Below are 20,357 nucleotides of genomic sequence, written 5' to 3'. Positions count from 1 at the left end.
GAAAAAGAAGAAAGCAAATCCAAACACAGTGGAAGGCAAGAAGTAACAAAACTGAGTGAAAAATTAATGAAATAGAAACAAAGAAAACAATACAAAGACTATGAGGCATCTAAGAGCTGTTTCCTTGAGAAGATAAACAAGACTAACGATCTTTGGCCTAACTAACCAAAATAACAGAATCAGCAATGGGAAAATACTACGGTGGGCATCAATGGAATTCAGATTATTATGAGGAACTACTTTAAAATCCTATACTCCAAAGTAAGCTGAAACATCTAAAAGAAATACTTTCTAGATTTGGCCAAACCACCAAAATTAAACCAAGAAACAAATCAATAACCTAAACAGAACCATAACAAATGAGACTGAAAGAGTTATAAAAAGCCTTTCAATTTAAAAAGGCCAGGCCAGATGGATTCACAACAGAAATCCACCAGATTTTCAAAGATTTACAGCCAACCCTTTTAAACTATTAAACAAAGAAAGAAGATGGAGCATACCCACACTCCTACAAAGCCAGTTTCACTCCAATACTCAAAGGAGTCATAAGGAGTCATATTATTAACTACTTACCTGAATAGGCCTATATTACACATAAGTCAGTGTATATAGTTTAAACAAAAATTTCCTTTCTTGGCTGACAATAGTCCCTCCAGGAGACAAGGGGCATCTAACCAAAATCCTATGAAAAGCCCTGTTTTGAGTTGTTGGTCATGGTTGTCCAAGAGACTCTCAAAACATCACCCACTATTACTATTGAACTTGGTTGCCCTGATGTAAAAGGTAAGTCTCTATTGCTGAAGACACTATGCATTTCAGACACAGGGCCTAGAAGTCCCTTGACTAGAACTAATTTGAAAGGCTCCTCCCAGAAGGCACCATGCACGCTTCTAAAGCAAAAACGCAACCAACAGATAACTCTTATCTAGTACTGATAATACTAGATAAACACAATAATGACCAACACAGCAAGATAATTCTAAGGTTGCAGTCAGGGGCAGACATACCTTTACATATCCAAGGTTACATTTAACTGGACTTAGGACATCAACAGGAAGGAACCCATGTCTGATAATGGAACCTCAGTTAATATCTAGGGCTAGGGAAGTCATGGATACTGGAGGAGAACCCGCACCTTCCACTCTTTAAACCAGCACAATCCCTAACTACAGTCTTAATATTTGTCTTTAGACCCACAGGTAAGTGTAGTCCTTCCCTCTAATGAAGGAACCTTCTCTTTTCGGTGCAGGGAAACCATTACAGAAAGTCACAACCAATCATAATGCAGAGCTGTAGAGCTTAGTTCCAAGGAAGATATCTTCACAACAGCTTTCACAGCTAAGGCTAGGGAGCACTGGGAGAAAGATTGTAAAGGCCAGAGAAACAGGGACTTTGCTGTGAGATTGGGTCTCCTAGAAATGGCAGAAGCTACACCTCAAAAGGCTTAGCAAAAAAGATTGCTTCTATATCAGTAGAAGGACAACAATAATAGAGATGCCAAAGTGGATAGGGGAAAGCCCATGAGGTCTCAACCCCCTACAAAGACTATAGGCAACTAAAGAAAGCTGAGAGCAGGAGAAACAGTCTTCCCTAGCTAAGGGTACACCAAGAGGTTATCTAATGTCAAATGGTCAACCCTGAAAACATATACAAGCAAGTAACAGTGTATATATAGGCTGAGCAGCTTATATTTATGTATTTAGGAATACACACACACACACACACATACACCTACAGAGATACACACAAACAAAAGACAAACACACATATATGCTTGCAGTGACAATAAAGAGGTCATAAATTTGAGGGCAAGGAGAGGTATATGAAAGGGCTTGAAAGGAGGAAAAGGAAATGATAAACTTAAAACAAACAAACAAACAAACAAACAAAAAACCCTAATTCTGAAAATTCAACTTTAAAACTTTAAAGAATAAAAATTTTCATAAAAACCTAAAAAAATTTCTCTGAATTACAAAAAGCTTTTTATACACAGTGTACATACAAATTATATCCAAATGAATGATGTCCAAGCGTGTGAGGTGATCGCTGTACAGACACATCACACAAGATCAACGCTTACTGTACAAATCAAAGTCCCTGCTACCTGGAAACAACTCAAGAACACGCACATGTCACACCGGCAGTGACTACAGGGCGAGGAGACATTCTAAAAGTGGAATGTGCTGTTGGCAACTGAATTCTAAGGAGAGAAAGTCCAATTTAGCCTACCAAAGCATGTTTAAAGTACATTACTGTGCATACAACACTCAGCTGGCTTTTTAGCTGAAGTCACAGGTGTGGTGCTCTGAACTAACTGGACTATCTGGACCTGAGTGGATTTGATTATAAAATATGGACATTATCTTGTTTAAAGTAAACCAGCCGACAGGCAGAGCAGCCTGTGAAACTGCTTGCATCAAGTATCATCGTGTACCTGATATTTCAGACACATTTCCTGGAACTGAAACTCTTCATGGCCATGAATTGGTAACTTCAAATTATGACAGACAGAAAAGGTAACAATCACTAAGTCACAAACACTCCTTGAGGCCAGGGCTATAAGCCCTCTCTTTGATCTAAACATTATCTGCACAAGAAAGGGCCCTGATCACACTCAAGTCAGGAGCTCGGATCATGTGAAGGGGTACTCTACATGGCACATTTGTCACGAAGCCTCTCTAGATGACATGGCTTCTATGCTCAAGTTAAACCAGGCAACTCCCGTTCTTGTACCTCAGCTTTTGTGAAGTGATAATATCTTTTTTTAAAATGTTACATGATAATTACTTGGATAAAAAAACAGGATATTTGAGACTTGTTTCAAATCATCCTGTTGAGAGAGATGCCTGTTAACAAGACAAATCCTCATGCTGCTGGAGTTCAGTGAAAGGCAAATAATGGTGCATGGTGCTGAGGTGTGTACCTTAGTTACTGGAAAAGATGAAAAACAGAATGTAGCTTAATTTGAGAAAGTTTTATTAATTATGGAGAAAAACAAAGGGATTTCTTAAGAAACATAGTAATGCCAGTATTCTAGTAATTACTATTTAAAATAAATACTGTTTACTAAATAATATTTAGAAATAATTCACTTAGAAAGTAATATAAAAAGTGATTGAGCTCATATTTGCCATGATTCTGCTGATACAGAAATGTTCGACATAGTTTCTTCTTGATTGAGATACTAGTATTGATTGCAAAGTAACATTAAAAAGTAAAATAATCAAATTAGCATACAATAGGCTCAATTTAGCTCACCTGTGTGGGTGCACTGAGAGGAGATGGCATTCAGAAGTACATTCACATACCTGTATGTAAGAATTCAGAACATGGCTTTGGATTTCATCCATAGTGTCTGTTCCATAGGAGACAGTACCCAGATGGAGCCGCTTAAATACCATCTCATTCTGAGTGAGTGTTCCTGTGGTAGAAAAATTAGCAGCAGTGAGCACAGGCAAGGTGAGAAGGCTCTGCAGTACCACAAGGAGCTCTGCACGAGAGGCTGGTCACATTTGACTATGTCCTGGGATACCTGTTAGGAGAGGCAAAGTGCCTGCAGAAAGCTCATTCTGACAGGGAGGTTTAGAAGTTTTTCTTCAAGGATGTCACGTTACCAACCTTTAACAATGGAAGGGGCTCTAGTAAAAAAGAGAATCTCTGCCCTTGGTTCAGATCTGTCAACTGGTAGAATAGCAACTTCTGCTGCTCTGAATAAGGTATAAATAGGAAGCTAAAGTCACAGCAGACCCAGGCACAGTATTGAGCTGGAGAACAGCACAGCTTAGCCCCCAAATTAGCACAACTTAGTAGCCTTAAGATCTGCTCTTGAACAGTAATCATTATTGGCAGAGAGCTAAATGCTCTAGATGTTTAACTCTTAGCACACATTTATGTCACCTGAAATGACAAGAAGGTTTGTAAAATGACAATTTCCAGAGGTGAGTTTCTGAGAGAGCCATTAGGATGTGCTATTGAACTCTCTCTCAGAAGCTTTAACATGACTATGCCCAGGACTGCCAATAAAGCTGGGTTATGTGCATCTCACTTAATGTGACTACCCATGCCGTGTGCATAACATTAAGTCACCCTGTTTCACAGAAGCAAAACAGCAAAGGGACGCCCAACTTCCCTTTAAAAGAAATGAAGGTGCTGCCATTGCAAGGTGCGTCAGCCTCATCTCCACTGGTGCTGCTGCACTGGACTCAAAGCACACACGGCGGGGTTACAACCGACTCTAAAGAAGCAGGAGGTGTGACAAGCGACGGCTTTCTCACATGGTTACAAAACATCTGTGTACCTTTAATTTTCTTTGGCATACAGGATATTGACACCATCTATCAATGACTAGTCAGGATTTACATTCAGAGCAAAATGGGTTATTGACTTGGAATAGAGGAACACAGGATCTTCTCTACAAAAGCCCAGGTTTTTACTTCGTGTTCTTCAGACACTATTTTGACGCGCCCTGTTACAACAGACATGCTTCACTACAGCGCTCCCAATTCCGCAGCAGCAGCACTGCTTGGGCGCTAGTGCAATGTGTGTACGCTACTTCTTGAGGACACAGCTCTAGCTAGACAGACGTGGAAATGAAACCTGTTATGTGAGATGTAGTCGATGCCAGTCTCAAAATGCTATTAACTTAAAACATACATTAAATATCACAGTCAGCAGCAACCCACCCTCCAAATAAGATGAGGAGCTCTGTAATTGCATGTAACAAAGATGGATAATCAGAATTCTAGTATTATGTAGTCAAAGATAATGAAATAAAATACAAAGTTCACAAAGTATGTATTCCCAAAGTTTGTAATATTCTAAATGTATAATATACAATACTTTGTTTCAGATTCCTTGACACAAATGACAAATTTTCTAGAGACTTCTCTCCTTGATGATAACTTACAATGGGCCAAGGATATCAACTTTTTTATAAGCAATTTTATATGTAAAGTTAAAAGAATACTACCACAAACATTGATCTAAATTAGATTAATAGTGAGAAGTTCTTTGTTTAAAAATAAAATAAGAAATGTATACATTTGGTCATATTCACCCTCCCTCCCCCAACTCTTTCCAGTGGCACCCCGCATCCCTTCTCACCCAACGCTGTGTCTCCTTTCCTGCCTTTCTACCCCACACCCTTCACTCCCATCCCTGCCTGCAGGAAGGCCAATTTATAGCCAAATCTTACATGTGTGGCCTTCCACTGGAATCACAGAGAAAACTGGCCCTTCCTTTCCCAGAAGTCACTATCTGCCAGTAACTCCTCCAGTCAGGATGGACCATCATGCCCAACTCCCAAATTCGTTATGTTTTTAGGCAATCCCATGCAAGTCCTAAAAGAAGAAACAGCACCTCTTTTGCTGTGCTCTTTGCTGCCACAACTCAGAGTTGAGATGCTTTGCTGCAGGTTAGTGGGTTGCTATCAGCATCTCTGCATGTGTAGGGCTCCCTGTGTCCAGAGCCCAGCTATGCCGCTGCATGCTTCCATCCCTCAACCGCCCGAAAGTTTGATGCAGGAACTCAGTGTGTTTCCATAAACAACCATAATCACATCTCATTTTTATTTCAGATCTTTGTTAACTGTATTATAGAGATACTGTGTTCACTGCAGGAACCCCAACTGCCAAGCAAGACCCTCATCACTGACTCCTCACAGTGAATGCCACCAAAGGTGGCACAGGGATCCAGGTGGCACAGTGGATGCAGAAAGTCCCAAAAGGTAGGAGGGGCTGCCAACACAGCCTCCACATCTTGCCATCACCACATCCCTTCTTCCCCCTTTGCTTTCTATGTTGAATGATCCTGAAGCCTCTCAACTCTACCTCGAGAACACATACAACACAACCCTTCCTTCTCGGATCTCTACTTTGGAAATTCTTGGCATGACCCTCTTCATCTCACATCTAATTTGTGAGCCTCCTGCAAGGCTAATAATATAAACTCAAGGTCTAATATTTTCTAACACATTTCCAACCTGTGCTATATTTCTAAAATAAAAATCCCTTCACATCTCTCTCTCACACACATTTCCCCTTTAAAGGAGGAGGGAAAAACCTAAAAAGACAAAAGAAAAAAAACAAAACAAACAAATAAAATAAAATAAAAAACCTCTTGTAGGACAATGCATGAAGTCTCTAAAACACAAAGCATGGTAGTGTGGTTTCCTTCCTCAAATATCCTTTAGCTAAGGATACATGCAGGAAACAAGCTTATTTCTAGAGGCCCCAAATGCAGGGAAGGGAAGGCAAGGCAAGAAACAGGTGGGTGAGCAGGTGGGTGCTCAAAGAGACCACAGTGTGATGTGGAGAGGAGCTGCCCAGGGTGGATGAAGGCAGCTGTAGCACTGTGGGCACACTGATGGTTCTTGAAAGCAGAGCGAAGTGACAGGGCCCAAGAGAGGCCAAGAGGGGAAGGGGAGAGGTGTGTCATGTCAAGACGATACAACAAGGAGGAGGAGAGCCAGTGTCACATCAGGAAAGAGGACACAGGAGGAGGAGAGGGCACTGTAAAGAGGAAAACCTGTGTCATGTCAGGGTTTTCTGTCAGGTGTGGAGGACACTGTAAAGAGGAAACTCTCTCTCCATCAGCACACAAATGACAGAAATGAGCCTGACTCAGCGGAAAGGCTCTCCCCCTCAGGGTGGCCTCCTCCTGTGACACTGAGTCAGTCTCCTCTCAGGGTCTCCACATTTAGAAGACTACCTGGTTTCTCTTTTAGATTATACCTCACCTACCTTCTGCCACTGGCTACCTCTTATATATCAAACCAGGACTCAGAAGGTGGCATCTAGATGTGAAGCCCAGTTACACACAGAAGGAACAGGTGCGACAAGGGTTCAGAAACGCAAGACTACTTCTGTAGCTTCCATCCCACTGGAGCCTGTAAGCGGTGTTTCTCTTTTTGCTTTTTAACCCAGTATCCATGCTTTCCATGACAATGGCAATTCCTTCCTAGTCAGAACCAGGAGTCAGAATTAGTTTAATTATTGCATGATGGCATGTGCTGTTAAGTAATGTTAAAAACAAAACAAAACAATAAAACCTCAAGTGATAAAGAATTTTAAAATTACACTTACTAATCATGCATACACATGTAGAGGAACACACACACACAGACACATATGTATGTGTCTGCCACAATGATACTGCCACATAAGAAAAGCTAGTCTCTAACTCTTGATCTTTTTCCCTCAGCCTTTGGAATTGGGATTACTGATGTGTCAATGTCGCTGATTGGTATTCTGTCCTCCAAGTGCTAGGAATCAAACCCCAGGCTTTAAGCATGTTAAGAAGCACTGTATCACTCAGTTACACGCCCAGCATGGAGTCTCTGTATCATCTCAATGTCATTCCCAAACCCCAGCTCTTAACCTGAAGTGAAAATAGCTACTGATGAAAACAATGAAGATAATAGTTTAATTTAAATTGAAAACTAGTAAGGTGTGATGTGGCCCACACCACAAATCCCATCACTCAAGTTTAAGAGCTTGGTGGCTGGCTTTGAGTTCCAGTGTAACTTAGTCTATAGAGTTCCAAACCAGCCAGGAATGTGTAGTAAGACCCTTTCTCAACAAACAAACAACAAAACTGAAAACAAACAAAGCAAAACTAACAAAACTCAATGACTAACAATGCATGGGAGAAGATATATATGACACTATATGTATCTGAATCATGTATCATTCACTTTTTCCCCCAGAGATTACTGGCAAAGTAAAACCTAGCATTTTAAATGCAACAGGTGTACAGTGATATCAGATGCTTTCCAAAACAAAGACATATTATTAGAATCTTTCCACTTAAACTATTTCTGGATAGTAAATTCAGGGTTTGAGTGTGGCTCCTATTTTAGCACATCACTTTAGTCGTCCTTTTTTAGTCTGTCATATAGCATTTCCAATCTAAGTTTACGAACTTCAACAATGCTTGCTATTGTATTTTACTTCTGACTGTCTTTGGAGAAATCTCAAGAGTAATTTTCCACACGCACAAAGCCTGTGAAACAGGAGAACCATAGAACACTAAAATATTAACTATACATGCGCATACTCAGCTGACGTGACATGAAGGGTCACTGAGGCCCAGGTTACAGCTACTATCCCCTCCTCCTAGGCAGTACAAAGCTCGCTTCGATGTCTTCCCTGTTACACAGCCCAGCTAGCCTCACTTGTAATCTTTCTGTCTGTGCCTCCTGAGTGTAGGTGTGTATCATCATACCCATCTCAGTGTTCAGATTATAAAAAGCCTTCCATTCAATTATTTATTTGGAGCCAGGGTGGATGTCATGAAAAAGTAAGAGCAAGTTCGTAAGACTCAACCATTTAAAAGACTACTATTTTAGAGCTTACAAAATCCCTTCAGAGTAAACTTCATACAGGATGTGAGGCAGGGTTAGACTTCACTTTTGCATACAGATAGCCACTGCTTCGGTCCTAGCACGACGGGCTGAATGTCTAAATATTTTGGTAGAATTATTTCTAATAAGCAAAAACGGGGAGACGACTCAAATGCCCCCTAAGGCACAGGTGTATGAATACAGTGCACACAATGAGACAGCATTCATCAGAAAAAGAGTGGAGCACTTCCTCTCTGCCACGGTGCGGGCCAACCGTGAAAACGTTCTACTGAATGCAGCTCAACACACAGAGCCCATGTGTTTGCTCTGTCATCCACATGATACCCATCAGGGAAATCCTCAGGGACGAAGCAAGGCCAGGGTTTCCTGGGACTGTGAGTGAGAAGGCACTGAGTAATGAGTGACTGTCAGGGCTTACAGAGGTGCTTTGGGGGTATTGAGAAATTTCTAAACTTCGACTGTGGTAAACATTGTATAATCGTGATACCAAATGCTGTGGAAGAGAGATAAAGCCTGAACTTTCCATTGAACTCAAGCTACAATGTAACAACTGATAATCTAAAATTTCTAAGCTGTAATAAACAATATTTGAAACAGTTCAAAAGCAGATGAATTCCAACCACTGAAAAGCGCTGCCCAGTAGATTAAAGAATGAAGCATCTGATGGCTCAGCATTCTAGCTGAGTACATCATACTTGGCTGGGTCCTAAAACCTGGAATGTGAGTGTACACAACTGTTCCTTTAGTGAATGCTCAGTCTTGGCACATCAGAGAGGAGCTTGAGAGGGATGGTGGAGACTAAAGTGCGGCACTTCCTCCTGTGCTCATTTGGATCTTCCTTGCACTGTCAGTCACAGCACAGTGCAGCAATGCAGAGCTCTTCCTGTCTCATCTCTAGTGCTGTCCACAGCTCAGTCACTTGTTTTCTATAGACATTTTGTCATCTTAATATGACAGAAACCAATGGGCTCTAAACTAGAAACTGTTAAAAAGGAGGTGCTACCTACAAAGCCAGATGGTAAAGAAGCCACCACAGAGAGACTGACAATGAGTTATTTATGATACTCAGTTCCTGTGATAATAGGCTTTCTTGTGGTTTCTAAGGGGGAAAAAATGCAGTAGTCTTTTACAAAGCAGAGGCTTGTGGACTGCAGTGAGCAAGGCGGGCGAAGAGGAAATTGATTTTTAAGAAAACGTCCTGCGGGCATCATTCTCAGGGTGGCAGCAGATGCAGCCCACGCTGGGAAGCAGATGCGAAGCCTCTGATCAGAGCCACTGGGCTGCAAGTTGCCGGCACATCAAGACTGTGCCAAGCCATAATACATGGACAGACAGGTGGTTTTAACAGACAAACAGAAGAAGCCACTTGCAGTGGCACAGAGACAAGCTCATCTCAGGACTACAGGATTTCTTGTGAAAATTCTAGCAAGGCAAAGCAATGACCACGAGAGATAACTGGTTATAGCGAAATAGATGAGCAAATGAAAACAAAACCTCTCTAAACTTTAACTTATGCATTGGTCATTAAAAACATACTACTGAGGTGGGCGTGATGGCACACACATAGTCTCAGCACTCAGGAGGTTGAGGCAGGGTTATGAGTTCAAGGGCAGCCTGCGCTACCTAGCTGAGTTGTCTCAAAAATTAACCGGACTGGGGAAACAGCTCAGTCTGTAAAGGGTGTGACTCACAAGCATGAAGACCAGAGTCCAATCTCTAGAACCTACCTCCTCCCCCTCTTTTTTGAACGTTGGCTAGGCATGGTGGCATGTACCTTTAATACCAGCACTCAGAAGCAGAGGCAGGGCAGGTCACTGTGAGTTTGAGGCCAGGTAGGGTCTACACAGAGTTTCAGGCCAGTCAGGGTGATGTAGTGAGGCCCTCTCTCAAACACAACAAAGCACAACAAAACGTAGGCATGGTAGTACACATGCGCCTAGGATCACAGTGCTGGGGGGCTGGTACATGTAGATCCTGGGGCTCAACGGCCAGTAGAGAACCCGCCTCAAAAACAGGCTGGGGAGCACCTGAAGGACAACACCCAAGCTTACCTCTGGCCATCACACATTCATACACGAACATTCATGCACACTATACACAAGCATACAAATCAACCACACACACGTACACTCACACTATTTTCCTTGTAAATCAGGTCTTTTTCAAAGATTATGATTCCTAGTAGTGTAGGCATCTGTTCAGCTACTGCTTATGTTAAGTATCTTATTATCTCAATCAGTCTAAACACCAAAATGTTAATTATAGCACTTATATCCAAGGACATACTTTAGTGAATGACCGTCGCAGTAAGACAGCACATGTTTGCTGCAAATGAGTACCACAGCTACTACCACAAGATGGAGAGGCCTCGGTGGCCTTCCAGTTCAGAGGACATTAAAAATTCCCTCTAAATTTTACTTTCAAGATCTGCCTAACCTGCATACTTTTTTTTTTTTTTTTTTGCTTTTAAAAACTATGAAAACAGCATTTCTCTCCTGATGATGCTGTCCTGTGAAACTCACAACATTCAAATATGAACAATATGACATTTTGGGTAATGGATGATATAATTAAAATATAGGTCTAAAAAAATCCTATTTTAGTGGACATTTCTAATAATGGTTTTGTTCTACATGGAGACAAAAACTTCCTGGCAAAGGAATTAATGTATTACTTTAATAGGCTGCACTGTGAGTTAAGTTTTAAAATTTATGAGTTCACTGCAGCATTGTTCTTTAAACAATGGCATTGTCAAATGCAACCAGTGAGAAGATTAAAGTTCTCCCAGCAGATTAAGTACAAATTATCCGTCCTCCTGTTTCAGCATCATTTGTTCATTTATCACATAACGTCTAGTGTTCCTGGTCAGTGTCAATATGCTCTGCATCCTTGCAGCTAACAGATGTCGACTCTTGTCGAATGAATTACTTTATGTTTCACGCGCTGCTGGCCGCAGATGTGTCACTATAGCAACATCATTAATTTCAGATCTTACCGGAAACGTGCACTCCAATCAAACCTAATTATACCACATTGCTTTCTTGTCCACAAGAAGGAAACTATAATGCAATTATTGGGACACTTCATTTTCTATTCTGCTGTGGCAAATGAGAGCGCCACTGTGATGGACGCTTCTTGTCAAAAAGCTTATTGATGAAGCACAAACCCAATTTACAATCATACGAAGGACCACCTTACAATTATGTTAGCAACGTAAGGCTTCTCAGATGCTGGCTCACACTGGAGCATTTCCAAAGGAACTCAGCCCTCCAAGATGTCTGAAAGTGCCTGGAGCCCCAGGGCCACGCCTGTAATCCCCAGAACCAGAGCAGGTCATGCCGGCAACCACCCACTGCTGCAGCCTCTGCCGTGGCTAAGGACACACAGTCTCAGCAGCTCGCACCTGACTGGCTCCCGACACATATGCTCAGGAGAATATGGAGCCATTACTTATGTGGCTAAAATAGGGAAGATGAGACAGAACATGATGCTAGTCAATGCCAAGAGTGGACTATCTCAGCAGGACACAAAAGGGGCAAGAGAGTGAGACAGGTCCTGTAAGACTTATCCAGACTTTTATTTGTGCTCAGGTACTGTCCTGTCCCTAGAGCTGTCCAGCAAGCTGCCTCTCAGATGCAGAGTCTGGCACCTCTCACTCTGTAGAGCTGAGATGTGTCTGAGTTCACAATTAGAGGGGTGGCCACTTTCAGTCTCCACTGTCTTCATCTCACTGTGTGAAATACGCAAGTTTTTATAGGACTGAGGTGGGAGAATAATGAAATGGCACTTACCACTGAATAAGGTAATTATATCCATCAGCCTATGATTTGGGTCAACATGGCCTTCAGGAGAGACCATGGAAGATCTACCACCTCTAGGAACCCCTGAGACTCTCAGGAAGTAGGGATCCAGAGTCTACCCCTGCCTGCCCCCAGCAAGATGGGTCAAGATCCACCCTGAGAACAGGTTCATGAGCCAGTGTTCCTGGGAGGCAGCTTCAGGGAGAGGGTGCAGCTGGACATGAAGGCAGAACATCTACAACATTTCTAAAGAAATGGCCAGAAAACTGAAAAGCTCAGCCAATGATGGCATTTTCTTTGGTAGTTCTTAGACTGTGAAAGACTTATTTAGAAAACCAGTGGTGAGCAGGCATGGTGGCTCTTCTGTGATCCCAGTAATTGGAAGGAGGAGATGGGAGAATCACCATGAGTTCAAAGCCAGCCTATGCTACACAGTGAGCCTATGCTACATAGGGAGCAGAGGAAGAACCTATCCCAACAAACAATTAAGCTAACAAAAAAGGGAAAAGCTGGGACAAGCATCTGCTTTGCTCCTCAGTACCTTCTATATACTTCTGGGATTCTGAAAACTCATGCCAATGTAAAAAGCAATTATCATGGTCCATTTCAGTGTGAGCTGAGTTTGTAGGCATTAAGCCCCTCCCTCCTCTGCTGGAGCCTGCTTGCCTCAGGACTCTGAGAGCTGGGAGAAGTTCTACTTGACTGAGCCTAGGATCAGAAAAGGGCAGGACTCTTAGGCCCCAAACCGTTCATCAAATGAGACTTTGTGTCCTAGGCCAGTGAGATGGGGGCTGAGGAGTGGTGGGGTGCACCTGAAGCCAGTCTGTTGCCAGGGCAATGCTCCAGCCACTTTCTGCTTTTCTGCTATGTGGCTCCCTTTCTGCAGAACTATATATTCAAAACTGCTTCCTGTTCTTTGGTCTTTTGGATTTGTTATTATCTTATTCCCAGCACTAAGACTGCTTGTGTCTGAGAAGCACTGTTCAGCTTTAAAAGCAGCACCAAGCGAAGGGAGTTTTGCATTTCAGGATCCTTCCCTATCATCTTACCTTGAACTGAAATTTCACAGTGGAAAATAGGGAACTAGATCTAAGAATTTCCTCCTTGTTTTTTTTTTTTTTTTTTTAAATGAGCATTTTAGGGAAGACTAATGCCACAAAACATTTCCATATTATCAACAGCAGTTATTTGGGAATGACTGGGACAACTCAGGTCAGCAGCACCTTGCTATCAACATTCCTACTGGTTCAAATGAGCAAAGCAACTGTTTCTTGAGGAAGTAGCACCAAAAGGAGCTCAGATAGAAGTCAGATGGTAGCTGCCATGGCCTCTGGGCTCATTCAGCACAGAGCCTCCCAATGCCTATCCTACAGAGCATCAGAGACCTGGAATCCTGAGCTCTAGCCAATCTCTCCAACATTCCCTCTGACTTCTATGAGGGTTGGGCACCACTGGTGGTAGTCAAGCGAAATTTGGAAAACAAACAGGAAGAAAAGCTCTTGATGGAAACAGAAGACATAGGAACACTATTCAAATGAGAAACTTCCCATCCACCTATGAGGTCAAAGGAAAGCTGGCAAGAAAGACCAGTCAGTGCCAAACCCACATCTGGCAGGTCCAAATACTGCTGAATTGAATGCACTCTACCTTGCACCAAGCTTTGGCATATTTTTTTCCAAGTGTAAGCCTCTGGAAATTAGAAAGGCCAAATACTATAGAAAATACATTCTCCAATCATAGGACATATAATTAAATTAATTATTTTAATTTTGTCAGTGAAGATTATTCTGTAAAATGTTCTGGTGGTGTTATTTGTAAGCACAGTAGATTTTTCTATATTGGTTTTGCTAAAATGACCTATAATATAATAATACAAACTTACTGGATTATCTGTGTGTGTGTGTTATCTGCTAATAACAGCTTTGCTGTCCCCCCCTCTCCTCCCACAAATCCCTCCTCTTTAGTAATACAGGGATTGAACCTGGGCACTGGTACATGCTGGATGAGCCCTTTTCTGCTGAGCTATGGCTGCAGCCATGTTTTTATTATTTTTTCATTTAATTACATTTACATTTCAGTCATAGGCCCCTCCCTCCTCTCCTCCCAGTTCTACCCTCCCTTCCACATCCTCCCCCTCATTCCTCAGAATAGAGGGGCACTCCCTAGTCAGACACCCCAGCTTATCTATTCACAGGAGGGCTGAGTGCCACTTCCTCTCCTGTGGCTTGGCAGGGCAGTCCCATCAGAGGAAAGTGATCAAAAAGAAGGCAACATGTCAGAGATATTCCCCACTCCCCTAACTAGTGGGTCCATATGAAGCCTAAGATGCCCATCAGCTACTTATACGTAGAGGACCTAGGTTCAAATCATGCGTTGTCCCTGGTCCATGCTTCAGACTCCATACGCCACTGTGGGCCCTGGTTAATTGACTCTGTTGGTCTTCTTACGGAAATTTTGTCAGCACTAGGTCCTTTTATTCTTCCCCTCTCTTTTCCAGCCAATGTTTGGCTGTGAGTCTCAGTATCTGTTTTGAGCCTTTGCTGGTCGGAGCTTCTAAGAGGACAACTCACGGCAGGGTCCTGTCTGCAAGCATATCAGAGGATTGTTAATAGTGACAGGGGTTGGCTTTCTTCCATGGGGTGGGGCTTAGGGTTGGGCCTGGTATTTGGTTGGACAATCCCTCAGTCTCTGCTCTATCTGTTCTGTATTTGGCCCTGAAAGTCTTATAGGCAGGCTAAGTTTTGGATTGAGGTTTTTGTGGGTGGGTTGGTGAGTCCCTCCATCCACTGGGAGTCCTATCTAGATAAAGGGTTTCCTCCTCAGTCTCCATGGCCCCTGCTACTGGAATTCTCAGCTAGAATCCCCATTATATGTTCCCAGAGGCCTATTCTGAGTTAGGTATGCAGCTTGTCTCAGAGATGCCCCTCTGCAGGCCTTCTGCTCTTCCGCCCCTACTCAACCCAGGTCTGATCTCCAACCTTATTTTTCTCTGTGCTCCTTCTTCTACCTTGCTCCCACTCTTTAACCACTTCCTTTGTCTATTCTATTTCCCCTTCTGAGTGAGATTTACCTATCCTCCTTGTTACTTATCTCCTTGGGCGGGGGGGGGGGGGTTGTCTGTGTACTGTAGTATATCTATCCTGTACTATATAACTAAACTCCACTGACACGTGAGCATATACCATGTGTGTCTTTCTGCGTCTGTGTTACCTCATTCAGGATGATCTTTTCTAGTTCCATCCATTTGTCTAAAATTTCATGATTTCCTTGTTTTTAATGGCTGAGTAGTATTCCATTGTGTTTCCAAGTATATCAAGTTTCTTTATCCATTCTTCAATTGAGCGATATCTAGGTTGTTTCCAGTTTCTGGCTATTTCATGGTTGAGCAAATGTTCTTGTAATATGGTGGAGGATTTTTTGAGTGTATGTTCAGGTGGTATAGTTGGGTCTTGAAAACTATTCCTAGTTTTCTGAGAAAGTGCCAGATTGATTTCCAAAGTGATTGTACAAGTTTGTACTCCCATTAGCAATGAAGGAGTATTCCCCTTTCTCCACATCTTCGCCAGCATGTGCTGTCACTTGAGTTTTTGATCTTAGACATTCTGACAGATGTAAGATGTAATCTCAGAGTCATTTTGATTTGTATTTCCCTGATGACTAAGGACATTGAGCATTTAAGTCCACCATTTGAGATTCCTCTGTTGAGAATTCTCTGTTTAGCTCTGTATCCCATTTTTAAATTGGATTATTTGGTTTGTTGGTATTTAATTTCTTGAGTTATTTACATATTCTAAATGTAAAGAACTCTGTCAGATATAAGACTGGTGAAGATCTGTGGAGAAAGGGAACCCTCCTCCACTGCTGGTGGGAATGTAAACTTGTACAACCACTTTGAAAATCAATCTGGCTCAGACAATCAGGAATAGTGCTTCCTCAAGATCCAGCTATACCACTCCTAGGCATATATCCAAAAGATGCTCAAGTACACAATAAGGACATTTGTTCAACCATGTTTGTAGCAACTTTATTTGTAATAACCAGAAGCTGGAAACAACCCAGATGCCCCTCAACTGAGGAATGAATACAGAAATTGTGGTACATCTACACAATGGAATACTACTCAGCAATAAAAACAAGGAAATCATGAAATTTGCAGGTAATTGGTGGGAACTGGAAAGGATCATCCTAAGTGAGCTATACCAGAAGCAAAAAGACACACAGGGTATATACTCACTCATAAGTGGATATAAGACATACAATATAGGATACACCTACTAAAATCTGTACACCTAAAGATGCTAAACAAGAAGGAGGACTCTGGCTAAATGCTCAAACCCCATACAGAAAGGCAAAGAGGATGGACATCTGAAGAAGGAGAAAACAGGGAACAGGACAGGAGCCTGCCACAGAGGTTCCTCTGAAAGGCTCTACCCTGCAGGGTATCAAAGAAGATGCTGAGACTTATGGCCAACCTTTGGGCAGAGTGCAAGGAATTTCATGAAAGAAGTAGGAAATAATAAGACCTGGAGAGGATAGGAGCTCTATAAGGACAGCAACAGAACCAAAAAATCTGAGACAGGGGTCTTTTCTGAGACTGATACTCCAACCAAGGACCATTGATGGAGATAAACTAGAACCCCTGCACAGATGTTGCCCACGGCAGTTCAGTGCCCAAGTAGGTTCCCTAGTAATGGGAACAGGGACTGTCTCTGACATGAACTGATTGGCCTGTTCTTTGATCACCTCCCCCTGATGGGGAGCAACCTTACCAGGCCACAGAGGAAGACAGTGCAGCTACTCCTGATGAGACCTGATAGACTAGGATCAGAAGGAAGGAGAGGAAGACCTCCCCAATCAGTGGACTTGGGGAGGGGAATGCATGGAGAAGGGGGAAGAAGGGTGGGATTGGGAGGGAAGGATGGATGGGCCATGGGTGGATACAAAGTGAATAAAGTGTAATTAATAAAAATTAAAATAAAAAATGGAAAAAAAAAGATTTGTGAAGATCTTTTCTCAATCTGCAGACCGCTGTTTCATTCTATTGATAGTGTTCTTTGCTTTATAGAAGCCTTTCAGTTTCAAGAGGTCCCATTTATAAATCATATAAATCTTAGAGCTGAGCTGTTGGTTCAGGAAGCTGTTGGTTCTGTTCAGGAAGTTGTTTACTGTGCCAATGAGGTCAAGGCTTTTACACACTTTCTCCTAGCAGATTTGGTATATCTGGTTTTATATTGAGGTTTTTGATCCACTTGGACTTCAGTTTTATGCAAGGTGATAAATATGGATCTATTTGCATTTTTCTACATGTAGACATTCAGTTAAACCTGCAGCACCATTTGTTAAAGATGCTATCTTTATTTCCCATTGTATGTTTTTGGCTCCTTTTTTAAAAAAATCAGGTGTGCATAGGTATGTGGGTTTATTTCAGAGTCTTCAATTCGATTCCACTGATCAACCAGTCTATTTCTGTGCCATTACCATGCAGTTTTTATTACTATTGCTCTGTGGTGTAGCTTGAGGTCAGGTATGGAGATACCTTCAGAAGTTCTATAATTGTATAGGAATGTTTTAGCTATTCTGGGTTTTTTGGTTTTCCAAATGAAGTCCAAATGAAGTTTAGAATTTTTCTTTCAAGATCTGTAAAAATTGTGTTGGTATTTTGAGTTCTAGCTAGAGCAATAAGACAACTAAAGGGGATCAAAGGGATACAAATAGAAAAAGAAGAAGTTACAGTATCATGATGATATGATAGTATACATAAGTAACCCTAAAAATTCCACCAGAGAACTTGTGCAGCTGATAAATTCCTTCAGCAAAGAGTAGTTAAAAAAAAAAAAATTCAGTAGCCCGCCTGTATACAAATGACAAATGAGCTGAAAAAAAAAACAAACAAACAAACAAAAAAAAACTAGGGAAACCAGACCCTTCACAATAGCCACAAATAATATAAAGCATGTAAGAGTTACTCTAACCAAGAAACTTAAACACCTGCATAACAAGAACTGCCAAGTCTCTGAAGAAGGAAACTGAAGAAGATATCAGAAGATGGAAAGATCTCCCATGATCATGGATCAGTATGATTAACATAGTTAAAATGGCCATCTTACAATGTTTTCCTTTCTATTTTAAGGCAGGGTATTACTAAGATACCAAGGCTCCCTGTGTACTTACTCTGTAGTCCAGAAAGGCCTTGAATTTGCAGACAATCTTCCTGCCTCAATACCTACCCTTCCACCAAGTACTAGGATTACATCCTTAACCCTTGACTCCTTGCTTTTTGATATGCGCTAGTAACTCAAATATGATATTGGATATGCTATATTTTTGCTGTTCCTAGTCTTGAGGAAAAACTTTAAATATCTTACTGCTAAGTGTTAATGTTTGCTACATATTATGAAATTACATGCTGGGAATATCCCTTTTCTGGAATGAAAACAGTTCCTCCTCACCTCCAGTTTGTCAATGAGCTTAGTATGGATAGGTACTGAATTAAAAGTCACCAAAGCTTCACTGAACTGCTTTATCCTGTACTTGCTAACCTGAGAACCCCGCTTATGAGCACTGTACCTACCGATTGATCCAGGCCTTCTTTAAGGGCTTCAGCTTTTCAAACTTATATCCACTTAGGTCTTAGGAATTTTGTTTAAACTTAATGTTGACTACTTTATACCACTTGTGGCACACTAATCGTGTTTTCGGACTAACTGTACTAACTGTTGTTGATACAAAGGATACTATGCTTATTCCTTAAACTAAACTGTGTTAAGGTCTAAATATGTCCTGAAGATTCTCCAGACTTTCTGCATTCTTTTGCTCATGTCGTCACTTTGCTATGACTCTGGAATCTTGTTTCAGTGGCCCTCTCAGCAGGCCTATGCTGCTCACAGCAAAGGGGTCGATTCGCCCGGGACTGCAGAGTCAGGCCCAGGGGCTGCTTCTGCCTGAATCCGCCTGCGCAGGCGTGCTGGCTATGTAGGAGCACTTGTCCAGGTCTCTGGTATGGAGAACCCTTCTTCCTTCTGTGTGCTCCATCCTAGGAGCTATCTCAGAGCTTGTTGATGCCTCGTGCTGACTTCCTCTGTTCCAGCTCTTTTCAATTTTGGAATGTTCTACACTTTTGATTGCACTGTATTGTCTTTTTTCAAACTTCCTGTCAGCTCACTGGAATTGGGAAAGGAAACTCCATCTAGTTTCTGGGAGCAGAAGACTCTCATTTTCTAAATGAGTCATTTGAATTTACGAGCACCAACCTTTAAAATTTTTCTTCACCGGACCCTCAGTTATACTAAACCAAGTCTTTGGCTATATTTCTCAGCAATGTCCAGTCATTTTTTTGTTTTTTTATACACACCCATCCAGGTCCTTAGGCTCATATCCACATGGATAAATGCATATTACCATGAATAGGAGCCTTATTTTCCAGTGTGTTTTCCACTTATACCTTAATGGTAATGTTTTGAATATTTTAATCTGCAACCTGCCATTTTGATGTTTTCATATTTTAAATAGTGCTTCAATATTTTAATTGAGTGCCCTGGTTCTCAAACATATAAATATGTGTTATTTCCTGGTTATACACCTACTTCTATATCTTATCATTTTGCAAATGGAAATAGTTTTGTAACAATGTTAAGTCATGTTATATGTAAGTACAACTGTATTCTTTGTAGTTTAACTACAAACTAACATTAATTAAAGGTGATGCTGACTTGTATTTGGAACATTCTTTATTTAACTATGTTATGTATGTAAGCTTTTATTTCTAGCTCACCAACAATTACTAGAAATTTCAATCACTATCTTTTATTTATTACATTATATGTTGATTAAGAATTCTTTAATAAAAACACAAAATAAGGACAAAATAAAAATGGAGCTACAGAATGTGATAAAGAGTTGTGGTAATTTGTGTAGGAGGTGCTATTGTCAAATCAATGAATTTCCACAGCTTCTAACAACTCAAGGATCACCCTACAATAAACAAATACATATTTTACTCTTAAGGCTCTAGAGAAGTATGTAATACCAGCAAGAAAAAAAAATATATGAGTCTAAAAATTTCAAAATACAAAATAAGTGACTTAAAAGCTACAGCATAGCTACAGTTTGCTAACTGTGAAGATACTGAACATATGAAAGAATGAGATTCAATCACATTAATGACTCTAGAAACCTGTAAATTCAGCAGTTAGTTA

General features: G+C 41.3%; 1 protein-coding gene across 2 annotated transcripts in view; it reads right to left on the bottom strand.

Annotated features, from left to right (window-relative positions):
* Positions 1-20,357, bottom strand: part of Atp9b (ATPase phospholipid transporting 9B (putative)) — a 220,528-nt gene that overhangs the window by 45,418 nt on the left and 154,753 nt on the right. For both annotated transcript variants that reach the window (XM_060376990.1, XM_060376991.1), the window contains exon 14: positions 3,309-3,421. In XM_060376990.1, coding sequence (XP_060232973.1) covers positions 3,309-3,421 — 113 coding nt within the window. The remainder of the gene's footprint in view (positions 1-3,308; positions 3,422-20,357) is intronic.

Source organism: Meriones unguiculatus, chromosome 2 (genome assembly GCF_030254825.1).
Source record: "Meriones unguiculatus strain TT.TT164.6M chromosome 2, Bangor_MerUng_6.1, whole genome shotgun sequence".
Taxonomy (NCBI): Eukaryota; Metazoa; Chordata; class Mammalia; order Rodentia; family Muridae; genus Meriones; species Meriones unguiculatus.
This window is presented reverse-complemented; position numbering and strand designations above follow the sequence as displayed.